At 55.7% G+C, this 22,856-nt stretch overlaps 1 protein-coding gene across 5 annotated transcripts in view; it reads left to right on the top strand.

The window, feature by feature from the left end:
• Positions 1 to 312: 312 nt before the first annotated feature.
• The window catches only part of Ptprs (protein tyrosine phosphatase receptor type S), a 57,169-nt gene continuing 34,625 nt past the window's right edge, over positions 313 to 22,856 (top strand). For all 5 annotated transcript variants that reach the window (XM_074054391.1, XM_074054390.1, XM_074054387.1 and 2 more), the window contains exons 1-5: positions 313 to 496; positions 6,100 to 6,245; positions 6,763 to 6,904; positions 11,595 to 11,783; positions 17,713 to 17,823. In XM_074054391.1, the coding sequence (XP_073910492.1) occupies positions 406 to 496; positions 6,100 to 6,245; positions 6,763 to 6,904; positions 11,595 to 11,783; positions 17,713 to 17,823 (679 nt within the window). In that variant the 5' untranslated portion in view covers positions 313 to 405. The remainder of the gene's footprint in view (positions 497 to 6,099; positions 6,246 to 6,762; positions 6,905 to 11,594; positions 11,784 to 17,712; positions 17,824 to 22,856) is intronic.

Genomic DNA, 22,856 nt, shown 5'->3' with positions numbered 1-22,856 from the left:
GGCTCACTGTGTCCTCACATGGCAGAGGGGCAGAGTCTCACTTGTAGGGACGCCGATCTTGGTCCCTAGGTTCTGTGGCCATGACCTAGTCACTTCCCGAGCCCTCACTTCCTAGTCCCTTCTGTCCTGGAAATTTGCTTTCAAAGTTAAGAGTTTAGGGGACACAAGGGTTCAGCCCACATAGCAGGTGCTTGGCACTTTCTTTCCTCCCTGTTGTCCTGTGACCATCCCCTGTCCCTCTGGTCCTCTGCACTCCTCTGTGAGCCTCCTGGATTTCCCACACCTCTGATGAACCCTCTGTTGTCTCCGCAGACGCTGCCCCTTTGGACGCTTGGCTCCAGGCCTCCGTGTGAGGGGCAGGGGGCCGTCCCCTGCCAGGGCAGAGGGCGGAGGTCGCTGCCAAGCATGGCGCCCGCCTGGGGTCCTGTCATGGTGTCCGTGGTGGGGCCTGTGGGGCTCCTCCTGGTGCTACTGGCTGGACGCTGCGGGGCAGAAGGTAAGACGGGCGGGTGGGTGTCCGCGTGTGTGAGCGTGTGCCCCGCCTAAATGTCCTGGGTCAGGTGAATGAGGCTGAGCACCTACTGTGTGCCGGGCCCCAAGAGACTCGTAGATAAATAACCACAGTAGGGCTGGGGCATGGGGTCAAGCGGTTGAGCTTCTGCCTCACACAGAGTCCTGAGTTCAAAACCCAGTACTGCCAGAACCCCCTAAGAACCCAAAACCATAAGGCTCGCTCTGAGAACAGTCTGTACCTACTTCATGTTCTTGGAGCCTCATGAAACCCCATGTGCTGGCTCTTGTTCCTCATCGAGGTCCCTTTTGACCTCAGAGTTCACCTTCCCCGGGGAAAGGAAGAACCAGTTGGCAGACACACAGCCTGGCAAAATTTCCCAGGCTGAGCCAGGAGAGTCTTCTTGGGAGGAGAAGCCTGGGCGTTATGGCTGGGGTTTTGTGGGTATGTAGGAGTTCAGTCATGGACATAGGTTTCCTGGTGGAGGTGACAGCACATGGAAAGGCCTGGCGCTAAAGAGGTTGCTGTGTGTTAGAGACAGACAAAGTCATGCTTCTGGCTCTAAGATAGAAAGCGTGGAGGTCAATTTCAGGGGTGACACCAAGACCCATGACAGTGTGAGGGTTCCGGGAGAGCCATTGCTGACCGAAAGTTCTTGTGGTCAGGCCGGGTTTGAATCCAGGCTCCGCGTGTGGTCTTGGGCTGGTGACTCAGCCTCTGTCACCTGCCTTGGTTGGTTGAATGGGACTCCAGTCGTGGTAACTGCATCCACTTCCTGGTGTTCTGCTGATGAGGACACAGGGTGAGCCCTGCCTGCAGCCTGGCTCGCAGCAGACGCTGGATCACCACAGCGCGGGAAGTGTTCCTGCCAGTGCATCTGGAGACACGCGCCCGCCTGAGCACTGGGCTTTTTCTTCCTGTTTTTGTAGCACTGGGGTTTGAGCTCTCAGGGCCTCACACTTGCTAGGCAGGCGTTCTACCACTTGAGCCACTCCACCAGCCCTTTTTTGTGAAGGATTTTTTGAGATAGGGTCTCATGAACTATTTGCCCAGGGCTGGCTTCGAACTACAATCCTCCTGATCTCTGCCTCCTGGGTAGCTGGGATTACAGATGTGAGCCTCTGGTGCCTGCTGCATTGGGCTTTTTCTTGTTTTCAAGATATTTTTTAGTAAGTACCTTACACTGATTTAGATTAACACCTGCAGGCAAATGCTGTCCTCATGCCTGCTGCACAGCTGTGGAAACTGAGGCAGGGGGAGGTGAAGCCACAGCCAGGAAGTGGCTAGGCTGAGGTGTGACACTTACAGGGGATCTTGCTGTGTATGTAGCCCAGAGTGATCTGGAAGTCACCATCCTCTGCCTCCCCAGTGCTGGGATTATAGGTGGGAGCCACCATGGCCAGCTGAAAACGTCTCACCCCAGATGAGAACTGTTAACTGACATCTATACTGGCTGGATAAATAACAGACAGGCTGCTTCAGCCTTGCGCTCTGTGGGTAATGATCGACCCTTTGATGGGTGGGGAGCTGAGGCTGTGCAGTGGGGGTCACAGGTCCTGACTCTGCTCCACATAGGTGTGTACACGCATGCATTCATTCAGGAAGTTTTAAACAGCACCTGCTAAGTGCCACATTAGGAACAGCGCAGAGCAAACATTGCACCCCCTTCTGGAGCTAGTTATCTAGTGAGGAAGAGGAGTTTAAGTGAGTTGGATGGTGAGGTAGGGAGGGAGCTGAGTGTGGGAGGGTCTGGGGCAACAGTAGAGGTGGCTTCTGAGAAGAGACCTTAATGAGCTGAAGGATGAGCCCTGTGTGAGGAATGGTGTCCCGAGCAGAGGCTCAGCCTGTGCAAAGGCCCTGGGGCAGGACGAGCCTGGGAGATGGAGGAGCAGTGAGGAGGCCGTGTGGCTGGAGCAGAGGGAGCGAGGGGGACGGAGGGAGGAGGGAGGGGACAGGCAGGTCGTGCAGGGCCCTGTGGGCTGCAGGGAGGACTTGGGCTTTGAGCCTGAGGGAGGCGGGAGCCATGGAGGGCTGTGGGCAGGGGAGGGAGGGCCTGGCTCGGCGCTCACGGGCGCCCCCTGGCTGCTGTGGGGAGGACAGTTGGGGGTGTAAGGTGGGAGCCTGGACCAAGGGAGAGCACTGTGCTGGTTGAGGTGGCAGTGAGGGAAGTGTGACTAGGACCTCAGCACCTGGTGCCTCCCTGGAGGCCCCTGTGACTTCTTTCTGTGGGTGTTGGTGGCCACATAGACCAAACCCAAGCCCCCACCTCCAAAGATGGGACAGCTGGACCCCAGGAGGTGGATGTGTTCGTGGGAGCTCTGTCGCTTGTCACCTGGTGCTCCACGGCTAGTGCTGGCAGCCATGGGGCTCCCAGGTCCTCCAGAACCTGTCGGCAGGGACCATCGGCCCTGCAGAGCTGTGGGTGGTTAGTGGGTGCATCCTCCATACTGGGGAGTGATCTCCGGTGTAGAATCGCTATCTGGTCCAGGACGCCGTGGGCCTGGCTCGGACAGGGTAGGGTAGGGAGGCCTAGGGTGGGGTGGGGTAGGTAGCAGACGGGAGGGAAGAGGAGGGGAGGGGAGGGGAGGGGTGGGTGGGTCCCAGTTTTGGCACCAAATATTTTTGGCAGAATCTGAAGTGGAAAAACAGAACTTGGGCCAAGTCAGGCCCTGGGAGAGGCTCAGGCCCCGGGTCTCCTTCCCAGGCTGCACACTTTTTGCACCTGCACTCTGAACATCAGTCTTTTCACCCGGGGTGGGGACACTCAGACCAGCGAGGACCACAGCCTCATCTCTGCAGGATGCACAGTCCGGCTTTGCCCGTGGTGAATGCTGTGATCCAGGTCAAGTCACCTGACCTTTGTGAGCTGCACATTTGCCCCTACCTAAAATAGGTAGTGCCTGGGGACACAGCGTGGTCCTGTCCAGCTGCAGTCCTGGCCTTTGCTGGCCCTGAGTGTTTAACTGTGCCTCAGCCCCTTTGCCCACAAAAAAAAAAGGGGTGTGTGTAAGCCAAGGGGAGATTCCAAGAGTCCACAGGACATTTTTTAGCAGGGGACACAGTGGGTAAAGGAGGCCCTGCCTTGCTGGCTCAGGTCCCAGAGCTGCCTGGGGACAGGCATCTGCTCGGCATGGGACCTTTGGGGCCATGTTACTGCCCCAAGCAGGGGCCTCACAGTCTTAGGGCCAGCAGACACAGACGAAGCGAGGGGTCCCTGGGAATGGGACCTCCTTGCTACGTTCATGGGGGCTCCAGATCTAGCTGTGGTCATCCAGGGGCCCCACAGGGGCAGGGCTGGGCTGTCTGGAATAGCTGTGTTCCTCCAAGTGCCACACAGGTCATTGCCACTCTCCTTTCCCTTCCCGCAGCTCCAAAGGAGGGCTTCTCTGCACCATGGTGACTTTTCCCCATGTCCTTGGCTGAGGACATGTGACCCCAGGTCACGGCTCCTGTGGCCAGGAGGAAGAAGGGCGACCCAAGGAGGCAGAGCATGGGAGGGACCTGGAGCAAAATGTCTACCCAGATCAGGCTGAAGGCCTGGTCATAAGATGTGTGCGTGGGGACAGAGACCCCGGTTCAAATCTCAGGGCTGTCACTTCTGAGTGCTAACCTTGTACAAACCTGTACAGATCTGCATGGGGACTAACGATCACTCAGAGGGACACACAGCTTGAGTGAGGTCACATGTGCCTGTACACTGAGGTCTCTGGTTTCCAAGAGAGATGGCCAGCGCAGATACAAATGGCCATATCCACAGGAGCAGGGCCTTGCTTGAGGGAGGTGAGACTCTCCTTGGGGCGAGGGACTCTTTTTTATTCAAAGCCAGCCTGTCCCATGAATGGGAGGAGTTGGGGCCTGTGGGGACCCAGACTTGGAACCCAAGGCCTCCCTGAGTTGTTCCGTGAATAATGGGAACTTCCCAGAACTTTCTGGGAGCACACTGTGGTCCCTGTACTCACTCCACCTATTTCTGGCTCATCTTGGCAGCTCAGAGACCCAGTTTTGCTGAAGTTTAGGTGTTCAACTCTTGCTTCTCCTTAGACCCCAAATTTTTACTTAGAAAAAAAATGCCAAAAACTTGGCCAGGTATGATGGTACATGGCTGTAATCTTAGCTATGTTGGAGGCAGAAGTAGGAGGATCATAGTCCAAGACCGATCCCCTAGCAAAATCACAAGACCCTATTTGAAAAATAACCAAAGCAAAAAGGGCTGGAGATGTGCCTCAAGCGGTAGAGCGCCTGCCTAGCAAGTGCAAGGTCCTGAGTTCAAACCCCAGTGCCACCATAAAGAAACTCAAAAAGCCCAAACAAAAAACCTTTTTATGTTTTTTGCATAAAACAACTTCAGGTCATCTTTAAATAGTTCTAAATTTAAGAATGCCATCAAGAAATGCAGTTCCCAATCACTTAGACATTCCTATGTGCATACAGCGTGCACGGACGCACACATGTAGTCTTTTGCCCTTTAAAATCTTCCTGGTTGCGCAGTGGTAGCATGTGCTATGCTTTTTACACGTTTTTCCATTTAATAGGTTCGTTCTCTAGTTGTCCTTTTAAATGTATCCTCTCTACTCTTTTCATAGCTGCATTATACTCCCCTGCCTGGCTACCTGATTCCTTTGCTCAGTCCCCCTTTGTTGGACAAGAGATTGTGTCTCCAGGGACCTTGCAAATGTATTGCAGCCCTTGAGTGCATGGATACAAATCTCAGAAGTAACTCAGAATCAGATGAGTTTTACGTGATATACTGTAGCATTGCTGCAGGGGAAATCTGGCATCCATTGGGTGACACAGGTTACTATAAAAACTGCCAATAAAAAGGAAACAGTGTGGATGAGTTGTCCCGGGGACTGGAGCCTATCTCGCGCCGCTCATTGCTGGAGCCCACTGGAGGGTGTTGAAAGCCTTCTTGGGGGCGGGGGGGGGGGGTGGGAGCCAGCCCGTTTTAGAAGAGGCTGTTTGGCTCATCTGGCTGTGTTGGAGCAAAGCAAGAGCCTTGCCAGGCCCATGCCTCAGTTTCCCTTGGGACAGAACCAGGATGAGGGTAATCCTGTTGGAAGGATTTATTGTTTCCCCGACTGCTCCCCGGGGCTCGGAGTTCGAATGCTGGCTTTGACCCCACATCCCCTGATCAGTCACCCTCTTCCTCCCTGTTTGGTGCCTCAGTTTCCCCACAAGGGGATTAGAGCACATTATCTTCTTCCAAGTGTTTTAGGGCCCTTCAGGGTTTGGCTGATCACCACCGAGGCCCTCCAGGGGTTGGATTTGGGAAACTCCGGAGTCTTCAAGGGTCTCCAGCCATCCCCGGGGCACTGGGTTGGAGCAGGCGAGCTGGGTAGAATGTGTGTGCATGCGAGTGTGTGGCTGTCTTGTCTGGGTGTCCGGGTGGGCAGGTGGGTGGTCGGGCAGGGCCCCGAGCATCCACGGAGGCTGTGGGGTAGGCTGGGGATTGCACCTGGTGGCCGTCGTCTTGTTTGCCTTCCTTTTCTGTGGGTCCATGTGGTGCCCCCACGGCTGGACAGGGGTGGGCGTGGTGGCTGTGCATAGCCCCACGGAACCCCTAGAGCTTCCCCTCTTCTTGCCCCCAGAGCCACCCAGGTTCATCAAAGAGCCCAGGGACCAGATCGGCGTGTCGGGAGGTGTGGCCTCCTTCGTGTGCCAGGCCACAGGTGATCCCAAGCCTCGGGTGACCTGGAACAAGAAGGGCAAGAAGGTCAACTCTCAACGCTTTGAGGTGAGTCGGGGTGCAGGAGGGCAGCCTCAGACCAGCACCCCCCAGACAGGCACAGGCACCGAGCCGTGGACTGGCTCTCAGCCGCGTTCCCCAGGCTGGGTGAGCCTGGCTGGCTACCCTGTCCAGCCAGAGCCCTTCTCCCTCCTCTCCCTACCTTGTGAGCCCCTGCCTGCTCTGCGGGAGCTCCTTTGGTCTGCCACCTCCGTGCTGTGTGTCTTTAGGCAAGGCCCTGCTCTCTCTGAATCTTCACACAACAGCACTACACGCAGAAGGAAATGCGCAAGTCTCGGCACCCACACGTGTACACGCACATTTCCACACCAGTGCTTGCACGCCCACGTCACCCTCCATGCACATGCTACCCTTTGCTTGTGTGTCCTGGCCCTGGTTTCTGCATTTGCCCCCAACCCTCACACTCCAGCCCTTCTTCCACACACCCAGGACTATTGGGGTGACCACTGCCCTCCCAGAGCCCAGCCTCACCCTCACCTGGTCCTTTCTCCCCCACTCGTGGCAGACGATCGAGTTTGACGAGAGTTCAGGGGCTGTACTCCGGATCCAGCCTCTGCGGACGCCCCGGGATGAGAACGTGTACGAGTGTGTGGCCCAGAACTCGGTCGGGGAGATCACGGTCCATGCCAAGCTCACTGTCCTCCGAGGTACTAGCTCCCCCGGGGCAGGCAGAGGGGCACTGGGTTCTGGACTTTGAGGACAAATCCCAAGTGGCCTCGAACTTTCCTGCTTTGGATTTTGTGGTGACACTGCCAGGGCCGGGAGCCTCCTGGATCTACTAAGCCTTCACACAAAAGAGAAGCAGTAGGGTTCCACGGGTATCCTTGTGTGTTTTCTTAATCATGCTTGTCTGCTAACAAGAGGCTGATCCAGCTCACAGTGGTTCAAATAAGAAGAATTAATTGGTTTGTGAAATTAAAATTCTGTGGATTAGGTAGGCTTCAGGTTCAGTTTGATCTAGGGGCGTGGTCAGGGTTCTTGGGGTTCGGGTCTCTGCCCGGGTCTTTTCTCCTGTGTTGCCTGTATCCCTGGTGATACTCCCCCTCCCCAGTTAGCCTGGGTCCCAAGCCCTCCCCAGCTCAAGAGGAACAGGTAACTCATGGTCCTGACTCCTCCCCGGAGCCTCCCCAGCTCAGCCACAGTGAGGGATGCCTCCCCTAGAGGCAGAAGGACGAACAAATGCTCAGTGCACAGACAGCTGCTCGCCGCTTAGCCGTACATTCACAGGGGCCGTGGGCGGCTTGCTAGCCCTGTTCAGGTGGGCAGGGTGCACTGAGAAATTACTTCTCGTAAAACAGCCTGGTTCAGGCAGACCCCCAGCCAGCCTCTCTGTGCTCCCTGGGTTTGAGCACCAAAGCAGCCACTTTGCAGCTTGCTGTGTGACCTCAGGCAAGTGAAGGAACATCTCTGGAGCTGCTTTTGCCTGACTCTTAGGTGGGGTGATAATGATACTCGCCACAAGGGGGTGTTCCAGGGACCAGACAAGTGAGTCTGTGGGGTCTGGCCCTGCTGCTCCTCAGCTTTATCATTAGTTTAGTTTTTGGTGGTTCTGGGGTTTGCACTCAGGGCCTTGCACTTGCTAGACAGGTGCTCTGTCACTTCAGCCTCAGCCACAGCCCTTTTTGATTTGGTTGTTTTTGAGGTAGGGTCTTGCTTTACGCCCAGGGACCCTCATTCTGGGATGAGAGGTGGGCACCACCATGCCAAGCTTTTCATTAGTCAAGGTGAAGTCCCTCTAGCTTTTGGCCTGGACTGGCCTCAAACCTCAGTCCTCCCAGTCGCCGCCTTCCACATAGCAAGGATTACAGACGTGAGCCACCAAGCCCGGCTCATTTTGTATTTTGGTTGTGATTGCCATTCTGGTTTTAGTAAGGTGGCCACCACCAGCCCTTCTGTAGGTGGGTGGGTTCCGCACGTCCTCTGCAGGGATATCGAGATGGGTATGAGCCACAAACCCAAGGCCCTGGGAGACGGCCTTGCATGTGACTCAAAGAGAGGGTCCTCGTGTCCCTCAGGGTGGACGGGCCATCATGGCCCCCGAGGCTGGAGCATGAACACAGGCAGGGCCTGCATGGCCACCTGGGGTCCCTCCCTCCTGCCCTCCCTCTGTCCCAATCTCTGGTGAGTGCCCATCTAGAAGTCCCTCACCATCTTCTGACAGGAGACCCACAGTGTGATTCCGCACTGTCCCCAGCCAGTTGCGGGGCTGGAGAGGGCAGTCCCTGTGCTCAGCCCTGCCCCCTTCCCTGGGATATTTTTGCCCTGACCTTTCCCAGCACAGGGCACAGACAGAGCAGCGGCCTGCCTCCCCTTGTCCCAAGCCAGGCTCCACTGTCAGAGTTCCCAGAACAAAGACGACAAGCTGTGAATCCATTACCCTCCACCCCCACCCTGTGCATCTCTGTACTTGGGCTGGCTCTGTCCTCCCCTTCCGCCCAGTCCTGACACCCAGGGCCCTACCCCCACCCTCAGCTAAGCCTCCTGCTTCATCCAGGCTGCTAGGGCCCCTCCCAGCGCTCCTGCCTCCCCCCAACCCCGCCATCTGATTGTGGACCCAGCACACGCCGCCTGCGCTGTTGTTTTAATTAAACTCCGAGGAATCGGGCACAGCGTGGTACGCGAGGAACGTTTTTGTTTAATTAGGCTCTCGGAAGCGTCTGGCGTCCGTGGCCGCCCCCCCTGCACTCTGGCTGGCTGCTGCCCACACATGCACACGGGGACCCCTCACGTCAATGCACACAGGCAACGCTCGTGTGTGTGTGTCTGCGTGGGAGCTGCACACGGATGCACGTGTATGCACGCGTGTGTTCCCACACCTTTTATGACCCCATCGTTTTGACCTTAACCTGAGTCTGAGCCTCGTGCAGGTGGTTCTGGCCTGAGGCCCAGGAATAGGGCCTGAGCCACCTCAGCAGGACCTAGCCGTCCCCGAGGCCCTGATGTGGCCCAGCTCTGTTTGAAGGATCCACAGCTGACCCAGCCCAGCTTCTGTGGAATGTGGCCAGACCTGGGTTCAAATCCTGCCTTTTCCCCCATCCTGGGCATGTCCTGGGGCAGGTATGCATCTGTCCCATCCTCACTTTCCCTGAGGATGGCACTGCCCCTCCTCCCATCCAGCACCTGGCATACAGTAAGCACCTGGGATCTGGGGCTTTCCCCTGGGAGACGGAGGTGATTCTGGTCCTTGCCCACCTCTCCTTGGTTCCATCCTGGCCTCTTGGTCCCCTGCTCTGTGCCTGGGGCTCTGTTCCCTCCCTGGATGGTGTCTTCTGGCCATCTGTGTCCCCAACTACCTCCCTCATCTGTGCCCTGTGTCCCTTCTGGCATTTGTAAGCACACACACGTGTGCTGTTTCCTGTGGACACAACAGCACTTTCTCCACCTGGACATGATGATTTTTCTAGAAAACACCAGAAGAGGAAACATTTTCAGCCCACAGCCCACATGGTCTCTGCCACAGCAGCTCAACTTCACTGTCATGGTGGGAAACTTGCCACAGATGATGGGGAAACACATGGCATGGCTGTGTGCCAATAAAACTTTATTAAAAAAAGCAGATGAGGCCAGATGTGACCCAGTGGTGGAGTCTGCAACTCAGCCTTTTACTTTGAGCTTGACCCACATAGCAACACACTTTGCACTTTGTTCTCCATCTGGGGGTCCAGTGACCCCTAGGTTTTCAGTGTCCTTCCTGGTGATTGTTTAGTTGTCTTCTAGTTTCCCTGGTTACTGCCAGTGTCTCAGGACTAGCTGTGTCCCTCCTCAGTCCACTGTGTCCCTCCTTAGTCCATAGTCCCTGGGCCACTAGCCACTGACCCTAGGCTTGGACTAGGCACCAGCCTGGTCCTCGTTCGTGTTATACTGACCAGCACTTCTGCCAGTGGCCCGCAAGTCATCATCAGTCACTTTTTTGGCCACTTGTCCATCATGCTTGAGTGAGGTCTTTTGTTCTGTTCAGGCTGAATGATGGAGGGTGGCAGTGGGGACAGACGTGGACTGTCTCATAATGCTGAGGCCGGAAGTCCAAGGTGAAGGTGAGGCAGGGTCAGTTCCTCCTGAGTGAGCCCTGTTCTCGGCTTTTGATGGTCCCCCTCCCCTTCCTCATGTGCACTCCCATCCTACTGGATTAGGACTGCCCCATGGCCTCTTTTCAAAACCCCAACTTCCCAAATGTAGTGCCATCCTGAGGTTCTGGGGTCAGGGCGTCAGTGTAAATCTCGTGGGTTGTGGCTCTGTGATGGTCACTGTTCAGCCTGTGGCCAGGGATTGCTGGGTCTTGGTGGTGGTGGGTTTTTGAGCCAGGATCTCACTCTGTAGCCCAGGCTGGCCTGGACCTCGCGCTCCTCCTGCCTCGCCTCCTCAGTGAAGGGGGTGACAGGTGTGGCCCTCACCCAGGGCCCTCTGCCCCAGGGACCGAAGAGCCACGGTAGGGGCTGCTTAGTGGCTGGTCTGGGAGGCCATGGAGCCATGATCGTGGCTCACAGCCCGCTGACCTCTCCAGACCACGTGCCACCCATGCAGGAGGAGCTGGGGACCCAGGGGCCCGTTCCTGGGCCCCTCCCCCACTTTGTCCATGGCTATCAACTGGATCCAGTGATTTGCTCATCTGTTGAGCACCTCCTGTTTACTAGGCTCTGTACTGTGTGCCTGAGACGTGTCCTGACAAGTGGGCCTCCACTCGCTGGAGAAGACACTTGGGCTCTGGAAGGGTCTAGAACAAGGGAAGGGGATGACGTTTGGATGAGGCAGGCAGGAACAGGGAGGGAGGCCCAGCTGAGGGGAGGGGACAGCGACCCTGGAGGGAATTTAGTGGCTGAACCGTGTGGCTGTGCTAGAAGAGATGGGCTTGGCCTGATGCAGCATCCAGGTCATGTCTTTGGCCTCGGCTCTGTGGACTTTGAAGACGGATCACCACGTGGGGGCTGTCTTGTACATTAAGGAAGCAGTGTCCCTGGGCTTGGCCCCCCACATGCCTGGAGCACCTCCCCCAGCTGTGATGACTACAGGTGTCACATCAGACACTGCCATGGGTCCCCCTGGAGCTGGGCTGTCCCTGGTTAGAACCACAAGTCTAGCCTGTGCAGCAGTGCGGGGGGGTGTTGGAGGAGGTCCTCAAAGCTGGACAAGTAGGGTTGTGACAGGCATAGACTTGCAGTGGTAAGAGGGAGCAATGGAGGATGGCAGTGCCTCAAGGGAGAGTAGACTCCCATTGTACAGAGGAAGAAAGGGGCAATGGGACGCAGAGACCTGAGGTCACCCAGACAAAAGGGCTGAGCCCTACCCTGCAGGGAGGGCCCCTGCAAACCTCTGTCCCATTCTCCCCCTCTCTGCCCCCAGAGGACCAGCTGCCCCCTGGCTTCCCCAACATCGACATGGGCCCCCAGTTGAAAGTGGTGGAGAGGACACGGACGGCCACCATGCTCTGTGCTGCCAGTGGCAACCCAGACCCAGAGATCACCTGGTTCAAGGACTTCCTGCCTGTGGACCCCAGTGCCAGCAATGGACGCATCAAACAGCTGCGGTCAGGTGAGTGCAGAAGGCTGAGGATGTGGGGTGCAGGCCCCTATGCAGGGGCAGGCAGGGAGAGCAAGCATGCACCCTGAAGGGCAGTGGACTGGGAGAGATCTCCAAAGCTGCAGAGGTGATGGGGACGCAGGCACACAGAGGGGACGGGGACAGAGGCACGGGATGGGGACGCAGGCACACAGAGGGGACGGGGATGCAGGCACACACGGGATGGGGATGCAGGCACACACGGGACGGGGACTTAGGCACACAGATGTGATGGGGACAGAGTCACACAGGCGACGGGGACAGAGGCACACGGAACGGGGACGCAGGCACACAGGTGACAGGGACAGAGGCACACAGGTGACGGGGACATAGGCACACAGGTGATGGGGACAGAGGCACACAAAGTTGACGGGGACGCAGGCACACAGAGGGGACGGGGGCCATGGAGGATGGTGGGAGCAATGACAGACCCAAACATGCTAAAGAGTGGACTGTTGCAGCCGTGGTAGGAGAGAGTCTCCGTATGCAAACGGAGGCATCATTTTGAGGCACCAAGCATTGCTTGTAGGTGATGGAAAGGCTCAAAGAATGGTGGGTAAGTGCAGTACACAGGTGTAGGAGCAGGCAAGGGACCACCTTCCCTGGGTACATAATGGGGCATGGATAGTGAGGACAATGGGGAGCCACAGCAGGTGGCAGAGAGAGCGAGAGTGGGCACATCAGGATAAAAGACACAGGAGGAGTAGGGGAGCTGCATCAGGAGATGGCAGGCGGGTATTTCCCATGTCCAGGGCAGACCAAGGGCCACAGACAGGGAGGGCAATGGGAGCCATAGACAGCTGTGGGGAGACAGTGTCCCCAGTGCTGAAGCAACGGACCCAGTGGACAAAGGCAAGCAGAGGTGGGGCTGAAGTCCAGCTATTTGTCCTGCCCTGGCTGGGCTGAGGTGACCCTTGGGATGGAGCCCAGGCTTTGGCCACCATGGGTACTGGTGGCTCATGGTGGTGTCTCAGCATTGCCCCACCGTGCCCTGATGTCTGTGGGGTGCTCTGTGTATGCACTGTGTCACTTGTCCTGTCCTTCTGTGGCATGTCTGTATGTGTGTCCCGGCTCCCATGGGGCCTGGTCTGTGCCTTGTGTGTGCAGCAAGGTGTGCAGGCCAGGCCCTTGGCACTCGGGGGGCTCTCCCTTCCTCCCCCTCCCCAAGCAGAGCAGAGCTTGTCCCCTTGCCCGTCGGTCACAAGAACATTGCTGCTCAGCCTGGGGACATGCGTGTGCTAGGTAGGAGCCTGTGCGTGGTGAGGCCACATGTGGGTGCCCACATGTGCACTTTGCCATACATTCGTCTTCTCAGTGGCTCAGAGCCTGACGACCTGCCTAGGAGGCCACCCTGCCCTCTGTATCCCCTGCCACACAGCCTGCCCTCCAAGGACCTCACTGGCTATCCCACTCTCCTCCTCTGGCTAGGACCAAGCCCTGAGATCGGGCAGACAATAGGTAACCCAGTGTTTCTGCCACCTTGGGCAGGAACAAGTCTATGGGTCCCAACTGTCACCTGACTGTCACCTCACAGGCCTCAGTGAAGAGGCCTTGGCAGGTGGTGGTCGCCAGCTGCAGCTTGAGATTCGCATTGTGAGGCTGGCAGCCCCTGAGCCTGGTCACTGGGCCCAGATGCCAGTTTCTGTGTCCCCGGGGCCGGTCACCCTCCCTGAGCCTCAGTCTCTTTACTGAACGTTCCTAATTATCTTTGTGACTGTGAGTCGTCATGATTCAGCCCTGCACACACACACTAGGTGCTCGGAGAACATAGCTGCTTTATGAAGCCACCGCCATCCTTTTCGTCCTCACTCATGGGCACAGACAACTCTGAGCAGCCCTCATTAACGTTCCTGTTTTCTTTTCTTGTCCTTCTGTGTAAACGTTCAGAAACCTTTGGTAAGTCTGACTCTTCGCCACGTCCACCACTAACAGCCCCTCCCCTTATCCCCTTCCTGTCCTCCCCCCACCCCCACACTAACAGCCACTGTGACAGTAATGGTCCCTTCTCCACGTGGCATGTGTACTAACGGCTCCCCCCTGCCCACCTGCCCGCTGCCCACCCAGTCCTCCCCGGCCAGCGCCGGGGGCTGCAGAGAGAAGAGTCCAGAAGGAAAAGAGGAAAAAGTCCTGCCACACCTCAGAATGGCGCCTAGGGCTGGCTGGGGGGTGGGTTACGCTTCACAGCGCCTCCTGCTGTATCCTGGCCCTTTAACATGGTGATTAAAGGATTTTATACCAAAGTGTAGGGGCCAGAGATGGAAGTTTTCTGGCTGGACTGGTTCTGGGTGCTTCCTACCCTCTTTTCCCAGCAGCCAGCCTGGATGCTTTGAATCAGACTATGCGGCTAATTCTTACTAAGGTGGGAGTGATGGATCAGGGGACTATGATCGTCCCTTCTAGCTTCCTTAGGGTAGGAGGTTGGCCTGCCTTTAGTCACCAGTGGACATCTTGGGCTGGCCTGCAGCTCAGTGGTACAGTACTTGTCCAGCATGGGCGAGGCACTGGGTTCTAGCCCAGGCACCAGAAGAACAAAGAGATACATGTTTTTCAAAATGCAGTATGGGGCCCTGGGTGATTCGGCCACGTTGGGAACCTGGCTCTTTAACCCTGGCTTCTATCATCACTCAGAGGTCAAGGCCAAGTTTGCCTTGACCTGACAACCCCACTCCAACCCTGTGGTGGTGTACCAGCAAAATCCCATTGGCCTTTGCGGAACGTGGGTAGAGTGACCTTCAAAGTGTAGGGGACATCTCCAAAGAGAGCAGGGGTACAAACAGCTCAGCTTGCAGGGTCCCAGTCCTGGATGCTGGAGACTGATTCCAAAACCCATATTGGCTCTGCCTTGGGAAGCCCCCAGCCCCTCGTCAGCCTCACTTTACCCTTCTGGAAGATGGGCCTGGGCCATGTGGAAGGACCTGTTTTCTTGTCCAGACAGCTGCTAATGGTAGCTTCCCAGCCCTGGTCTTGGGGTCCCCTCATCCCCAGGAGTGTGACCGGCTATCAGGAGCAAGGAGATAGATGGGGTTGGAAGAACAGTGGTGATGTAAACTGCCGGCCCCAGTCCTCCTGGCTCTCTGCGAGTTAGTTGTCCCATTCCTCTGGGCCCAGACAGACAGACAAATGGACAGACGGCCCTTTCCTCTTTTCCTTCGGCAGCTAAAGAAGGTGGCAGGGCCTCCCCGTGTCCTCAGCTCCTTTCCCTGTCCTCCAACTTGGCCTGTTGGTGATCTAACGTTTGCTTCTGTAACGCCCGGCCCTGGGGCGCTAACTCCTTTCCCCTTTTCTAACAAGGCTCCCCATACCCTGCTGCTCCCGTCCTTCCCGGTCTGAACTTCAATTAAAAGCATCCCCTTGCTGGACCCCAAGGACCTCAGAGGGAGGAGGTCGTGAACCTCCTCGCTTGGCCCAGAGGGAAGGCAACCTCTCCTCCCCGTCCCCCGACCCAGGGCCAGGCCAGGCTCGCAGACCTCCCCAGGATACAGTGACCCTGCCCCCTCCCCCAGGCCTGGCCAAGTGGTTTCCAGGCTCCAGCTTCTCTGGAGTTCCCTAAGATTCCTGCTGCCTCCAAGAAGCCCTCGGGCCTGGCCAGCCTGTAGACCTCTGCCTGCCTCAGCCAGAACTACAGCGACTGCAAGTGCCATGCTGGCTGCTGTCCTACCCCTGGGCAGAATGGACAGGCCTTGCTCGTGGCCTGACCTCCCTGGGGCCCCCTGGCCCCATGACTGCCTTCTTATTCACCTGACTTTCTCTGCTTCCCTTACAGAAAGTACTCCGATCCGAGGTAAGAGGTCTGTTCCTCACCCACCTGTCCACTCACACTCTCTCATTGCCCCCATGGGCTCCTCAGGGGTTACCCCAGACTCCAGCCATGTGTTTCCTCCTTGCTGCCTTGCCTGGTGTCCATCTGGTCTCTGTGTCTCTGTCTCTGTCTGTGGCTGGGGCAAAACCTAGCAGTGGGCCACTCGGCTGGGCAGAGGGGGTGCTGGGGCCAGCTGTCTGACCAGTGCACTGTGCAAAGCCCTCATCCATCTGCAGACTTGCTTCTGCCATCTGCAAAACAATCTACAGAATGGGCCTTCAGATCTTTAACAGTCTAGGAGTGTCCAGCCTGAGAGAACAGGCTGAGACATGGCATTCTAAGTCCAGGTCTAAGTGTGTCATATCACTGCCCTGTCCCATTGCCCCCACCCCCCGCCACCCCCCCCAAGAACTGCTCCAGAGGAACTAGAAGAGACCCGGCTGGGAGCCCTGGGCAAGAATCAGTGTCCAGTCTTAGCTTTGCTACAAAATGCTGTGTGACCTAGAGCAGGCTCCCTACCCTCTCTGGGCCACCACAGTAATCTACCTACCTGCTTCCCCAGAGCTTCGAGGTCAGGGGGAAGTAGGAGATGTTCTATGGGGGCAGAGCTCTATCTGCCACCTCCAGAGAGAGCATCCTAATCTGTGTGTTTGAGTTACTTCTTTGGGACAGTCATAAACAAAGCTGGTGAGCTTGGGTTGAAGTTTGAACTCCTAGTATCGAGGGTTTGATGGAAGCCAGTGATTCAAACACACTCATATTTGTTCAGTTGTATTTTCTTATGAAAACGAGGACTTTTATCCAGGCCTGTGATTTCAAACCTTTACCTCGTGGTTTTTGTTCCACTCTGGTGTTTGCTAGAGGCCTGAAATTTCCAACATACCTGGCGTCATGGTAAGAATGAAAATGTGCAAGTTTGGAGTTTTAGATGGGCAGGCCTCATTTTCATGAACATGTGGCACTGCTGTGTTTGCGATTTTGAATATTCCAGGGACTCATTCATCGTTACAGGTCGCAGGCCAGGGCCTGTGATCAGTGATCTCAAACACTCCAAGAAGATAGGACTTCCATGTTCACACACGGTCACCAAGACCTGGGATCAGGGGCCTGTGATTTTAAACATGCTTGGAAAAAAGAAAAAAAAAAGAACTCTTCTTTATCTAAGTTCATTATTCACGCCTGGCCAGCTCATTCTCCAATCCAAGTCATGGTTTCAAACACACTTGGAGACGCCAGCCTCAACTTGATTTGGGAGGGTGATGCTTTCAGACCTGACTGCAGACGCTTTGGAAAAGCATCTCGTCCCCATGAACTTGGGGCTGGGGTCACAGTTTCAGACATTCTTGAGGAGAGTCACTTGGTTCTTTGAGGACATGAGGGTCTGGAATATGGACCTGTGGCTCAGACTTACAACTCAGAAGAAGCTGGAGCTCCTTGTCAACCAAGTTCAGGCCAGGGAGGTTTTGATCCCAGCCTGTGATTCCAAATGTACTTGGTCCCTGTCGTTCTCAGCATACTTTCCCTTAGCTGTGTGTGTGTGTGTGTGTGTGTGTGTGTATGTGTGTGGTTGTGTGTGTGTGTGGTGTGTGTGTGTGTGGTGTGTGTGTGGTGTGTGTGTGTGGTGTGTGTGTGTGGTGTGTGTGTGTGTGTGGTGTGTGTGTGTGTGGTGTGTGTGTGTGTGTGGTGTGTGTGTGTGTGTGGTGTGTGTGTGTGGTGTGTGTGGTGTGTGTGTGTGGTGGGTGTGTGTGTGGTGTGTGTGTGTGGTGTGTGTGTGGTGTGTGTGGTGTGTGTGTGTGTGGTGTGTGTGTGTGGTGGCCCCAGTGCCCTCGGCTGTCCTAAAGCCTGGCGCTTCCCTCAGAAGGGGCCAGACACTCTTGGGAGAAATGCCACCCTGTCTCTGCTTACTTACAGGCACTGAAGGGCATCAAGGTTAATGATGTCAAACACTGCATAAATTCAGGTCTCTGAGCAAGGCCATGGGGGCACAGGTGACAGTCAGGTGTTGTGACACCTTGCTGGCCCCCACCAGAACACAGAACAGGCCAAATGAACCCTGGGACAACCTCGCCCTAAATGGCCAAGTTCTCTCCCTTCTCCCCTCAGGGGCCCTGCAGATCGAGAGCAGCGAGGAGACAGATCAGGGCAAATACGAGTGCGTGGCCACCAACAACGCAGGCGTGCGTTACTCTTCGCCCGCCAACCTCTACGTGCGAGGTAGGGAACGCCGCCATGCCACCGTCAGAGGCAGGGACCCGCCCCGCCCCGTCCCCTCCCCCCTCGGGCTCACAGCCTCCGGGCTCCCCCGTCCCTCCCCAGACCCGAGCAGGAAGGCCCCGCCCTGGTTTGTGGCAGGACCTCAAAGGGCATGGCGTCCCCTCTCTGGACCTTGCCTGTAAAATCCGGGCGACTAAAATCCTTCCTCTGTCTCATGTCTTGTGACAGATGCCCCATGGGCAGCAGGACTTGGGGACCCAGTGATGGTGGGGTAGGAGGGAGTGGGGCAGGGCGGGTGGGGGTCAGTCTTGGGCCTACAGGACCGGGGGAGCCTGCAGGCCTCTGCCCTGCCCACCCACCCGCCCACCTCCCTCACCCCCCTCCACCCCCAGTTGGCTTCTGTGGTGTGCTGTGCCTTCCCGTGTCGTGTGCTGGCTTTGCTTCTCCAAACTCTGTGGCCTCGTAGCTCCCTGCTTCACTGCCCCTGTCCAGTGCCCTGAATTTCAGATTTTGGAGGGGGAGGGTCTTGGAGGCTGCCCCAGCCCTGCCCACTGGCCCCGGCACCCTGGGCTTTCCTGGAGCCCAGTGCTTACCGTCTCCTCCTAATGCCCCTTAGCAAAGGACACGTGCAGGCCCACAGGAGGCTCGGGGACCCCACCCAGCCAAGACAGACACATCCCCTCTGAAGCCACGGCTCTCGGTGTCTGATTCCCGCCTGGTTGTAGCCAGAAGCCTGGGGTCCCTGGCCACTAACTCCCCACACCTCCACCCCAAGGAAACTCCCTGCCGAGGATCAAGGGTGTCGGGAGCTCTGCCCCTGACGCCCGTCGCCCCTCTTGTGGGCTCTCTGGACCTGTTGAGAAGTTTTCATCTCCGTTTTCCTCCTCCACTTCCCGTCTCCTAATGACCATTTCTGGTCACTCGTGGGAGAAATATCCTCTCCTGGGGATGCCGGGGCCCTGATCAGCTCTGAATAAATTGACTCGATCGCATCCTCCTCCTGGCCTCAGTTTCCCCGTGTGATGCACCAGGCCTCATTATTTTCCAAGTGGCTCTTCTCTGCCCACAGCCCCTCACCCTGTCCCTGAAGCAACTCCTTTGGTCCTGGACCGTGGGTTTTACATCTTGTGTAGAGGAGGAGGGAGGGGACGGGATGGGGATGAGGGTGTGGTGGGTGGGGGCGTGTGGGGTCCACCGCCGCAGCGTCTGGTGAGTTGTAATGGCTTCAGAACTCTAATGCTGACCGCGTCTAACCTGTTTCTCTGCCTACGCCCGGGACGGGGATCGTGAGTGTGTTAGGGCTGAGAGAAGTGTACGACAGGCTGGGGGGGGGCTTTTTAGCCAGGGTGTGAGAAAGGAGGGGCCTTCTGTGTCCTTGGCCCCCAGAGGTGGGGTTCTCAGCCTGAGCTCCCTTCTTTCTGGGGCCAGGTGAGGGCCAGGTGAGGGGCAGTTCAGTGTCCCCATCTTCACCTGGGTCTCAGACACTCCCAAGTAGAAGTTAGACAGAGACTGGAGAGAGGTCTTGTGTGTCCAGGGTAGAGTGGAGAGAAGAAGAGGAGGTCATTACTGTTCTTTTTCTTTTTTAATTTTAATTTTGTTTTATTTTTTTGGTTTAATGAAAACAAAACGAACAAGCGAACTGTTGCGGCTTTTCGCCTTGGGAAGTCCTCTTTTTACTCTCTGTATCTTCCCTATTTTTCTCTTCTCCCCATGTCATTGTGTTCTGCATCAAACCCCCCTTACATCCCTCAGAGCTTCGAGAAGGTTGGTGTTGTTTTCCTTTTTACTTTCTTTACCCACATTTTTACATTCTGAAAAGACGACAGGCACATACACGAGACACTCACAGACACGCACAGACACACAGACACACGCACACACATAAATGGATAAACTAATGAAATGGAACACGAATGCTAAGCGCAAAGCAAACAGAACAAAACAAAACAGAAAACAAAAGAAACCACCAAGTGAGAGCAAAACCCAGAAAGACACAAAACTCTGAGCCGTGCCCAGCCCGGCCCAGGGCTGGCCGCACACGTGCGATGCTTGCATTGTGGTCGCCTCTGCATCCGTTGGTAATGTTGTTGCTAAGTTTTTGCACTCTCGTCGTCATGGTAACTTGGGCCTGATGCATGCTGGGAGAATGTACAATTTCTCTGCATGCTAGTCTTGGTTTGGTTTGGTGAATTCTCAATGCCTTCTGTTGGAGTGCTCCTTGTCTTCTGTCCCGTTTTTTCTCTTTTGATTTTCTTAGTGTTTTTTTCTTTCTTTCTTTTTTCCTTTTTTATTTTTCGTTCTTTTTTTTTTTTTTAAGTTTCGTTTTGGGGGCGGGGAACTCAATGTTCTTTTTTTAATTCCTTATCCCATTCCCTTTCACTTGGTCCCCTTCTCCCCCAAAGCGACTCGTGTTTGATTCTGTCTTGCTCCTGTGCTATTTGGTTTTGGTTTCTTGGGCTGAAGTGTTCTGTGGTTGTCTCCAAACGCATTGTGATTTATCTAAAAGCCAGTGTTCCTGTCCCAACTACATGCAGGAGGGTGGGAGGGGTCCTACAGCTGGGGTGCCAGAGCAGAAAGTGACCGTCCAGGAGCAAGGGTTCGAGGAAGGTTGGTGGCACAGATGGGCCGCGGGAGGGCAGAGCCTGGGTTGGAGGAGGGGAGAGCAGCCCACTCCCCAAGACAGTCCCATTTTTCCTGAAGCTGGTGCCCATGAGCCACCCAGATCAGCTGTGTTGGAGGGGACCTTATAATGACAACTTTCTCCTCCTCCTGTCTCACCTTCCCAAATAACCAAAAATCTAGGTACAGCAGGGGAGGGGCACCAGTTGTCAATTAATACAAATAAGAATAGTGGCCAGCTTGAAAGGGAGAAGTGTCTGTAACACACCATCCTCCCAGAACGACGCGTGCTTGGCACCTGGTGCCTGACATGACAGCTGGTGTGATGGCTTTATGCATCCTGGCTGGGCACCATTCCAGAACTGCCCATCCAAACAAGCATGGTGTGACAGACTTCGGAAGAAATGCTTGGCCGGTTACCCGGCCTGGAGCCACTACTCCTCTGCCTCCCAGGCGATGCTGGCTGCTTCTTCCTTCTCAGCTCAGGCTCTGGGCCCAGGTGTCTTGTCCAACAACCCAGCACGGTCACTTTCTGAGTTACCTGAACATCAGAGCTGTGGAATTCAGGCAAAAAGCCAGGGGAAGTTTGGACACAGCCTCTCCCCAGCTCTCTCTGTCTCCCTTGATTCTCCCTCTGCCTTTCCTTGCTCTCTCTCTCCCCCCACCTCCTCTCTCTTTCCCTCTCTCTCTCTCTCTCTCTCTGTTTTCTCTCTGTGTCTCTCTCACTTCTACAAAACTTCAGAAATGTACACCCCATTTCCCTCCCCAAGAAAAGCCCAGCCCTGAGTCTGTCATCAACTCCAGATAAAAACCAGTCCCTAAGGGAATCTTCATTCAGGTTTCTAAGCACCCCTCAGCTTCCTCCTCAACTTAAACAGTCACGGGGACAGAGACCACCCTGTGTGGCTCGCCTCCTCCCCCGCACCCCCTCACTCACCTTCTCTAATTTCCTAGTTTTTAAACCACAACCAAACTGAGAAGAGGGCTACAGATGCTGTGAGAAAGGACTTAATTCTCCAATTCCCTTCCCAAGGCACAGTGAGAGCTGCCACACTGACCCTCAGAGAAGCCCAAAAGATGGGGAAAAGAGGTCTCCCAGGCCTTCCACCAAATTCCACCAAATGGTCCTGGCCCATTGCACCCGAGGGGCCGTGGGTCTCTGAAGAACGCTTGGGTATGGGGATCACAGCCTAGTGCTAAGAGACCAGGCTCTGGACCCTGGTGGACTCAGATCCCAATTGTGCCCTGCCCCTGCCCATGCCCATGCCCATGCCCCTGCCCGGCTGGCTTTGTGACCTTGAAGTCCCTGTTTCCTTCCACATTTGAGCAATAAAAATCCTGAATGTACCTAGCTCCCGGGAGTTGGGAGGACCCCATGGGGAGCCTAACATTGCCAGTAGGGTGCTGTAACACAAGGAAGAAACCAAGCCAGTGATGGGGCAGCTGTTCACTTCCCTTCTTTGGGAGGCTGTACTTCACTGTTGAGTAAGGTGGCACACAGGAAACTGCAAAGGGCAGAAACTAGTTCATTTGCTTACACCTGAGTTTCTTCTAGTGCTTTCCTGAGTCCATTCCAGGACCTCATCTTCCCCTGGGTCTAGCCATAGTCCCTGGAGGTCAGTGGTTTGTCCAGAACCCATCTTTCCTCTGCTAACCCCTAGAAGGTCAGGGGCCATGGAGAGGGGTGACAAAGAACCAATGTCAGGACCAGCTACCCTTGCACGTAAGCACCAGCAGGTGGGCAAGTTTGGTCCAGATTGCTGCAAGTATTTACATTGCTACAGGAGCAGCTAGTCCTCCCTAAATTCTTTGCAAGGCAGCCTCACCCCTAACCTAATTCTAACTGGTCTCCAGAGGTCAAGTGTATACAGACCAGACTTGCAGACTTGCCCTTGACCTCTGGGATCCAAAGGTCAGAAGCCAAAGCCCTAATCTTTTTTTTTCCTGTAGCACTGGAGTTTGAATTCATAGCCTCACACTTGCTAGGCAGGCACTCTACCACTTGAGCCACTTCACCAGCCCTTTTTTTGTGTTGGTTATTTTTGAGATAGGGTCTCATGAACTATTTGCCTGGGCTGCCTTCGAACTGCCATCCTCCTGATCCCTGCCTCCTGAGTAGCTAGGGTTATAGCCATGAGTTACCGGTGCCTGGTGCCATGACCATTTTTTAAATGGAGTTGTTCAGCAGCCTGACTCCAAAAGTCCCTTTGACAAGGTGGGAAGCCAATCAAATTGCATCCTTCTCCCTGTTAATTGTCTCTGACACCTCAGCGTTAAGGCATGGGTTAGTGGCTGAAGATGGTGTCCTTACCAGGCAGTCGAGCAACATAGCATTATTGAACCATGATGTGACCACACAGCCAAATGGTGTGTCACCCCTGGCTACCGAGGGGACGGCTTCCCACATGTAAGGG

This window comes from Castor canadensis, chromosome 14 (assembly GCF_047511655.1).
Source record: "Castor canadensis chromosome 14, mCasCan1.hap1v2, whole genome shotgun sequence".
Classification (NCBI taxonomy): Eukaryota; Metazoa; Chordata; class Mammalia; order Rodentia; family Castoridae; genus Castor; species Castor canadensis.
Note: the sequence above shows the minus strand (reverse complement) of the source record. Positions and strands in the feature narration are given on the sequence as shown.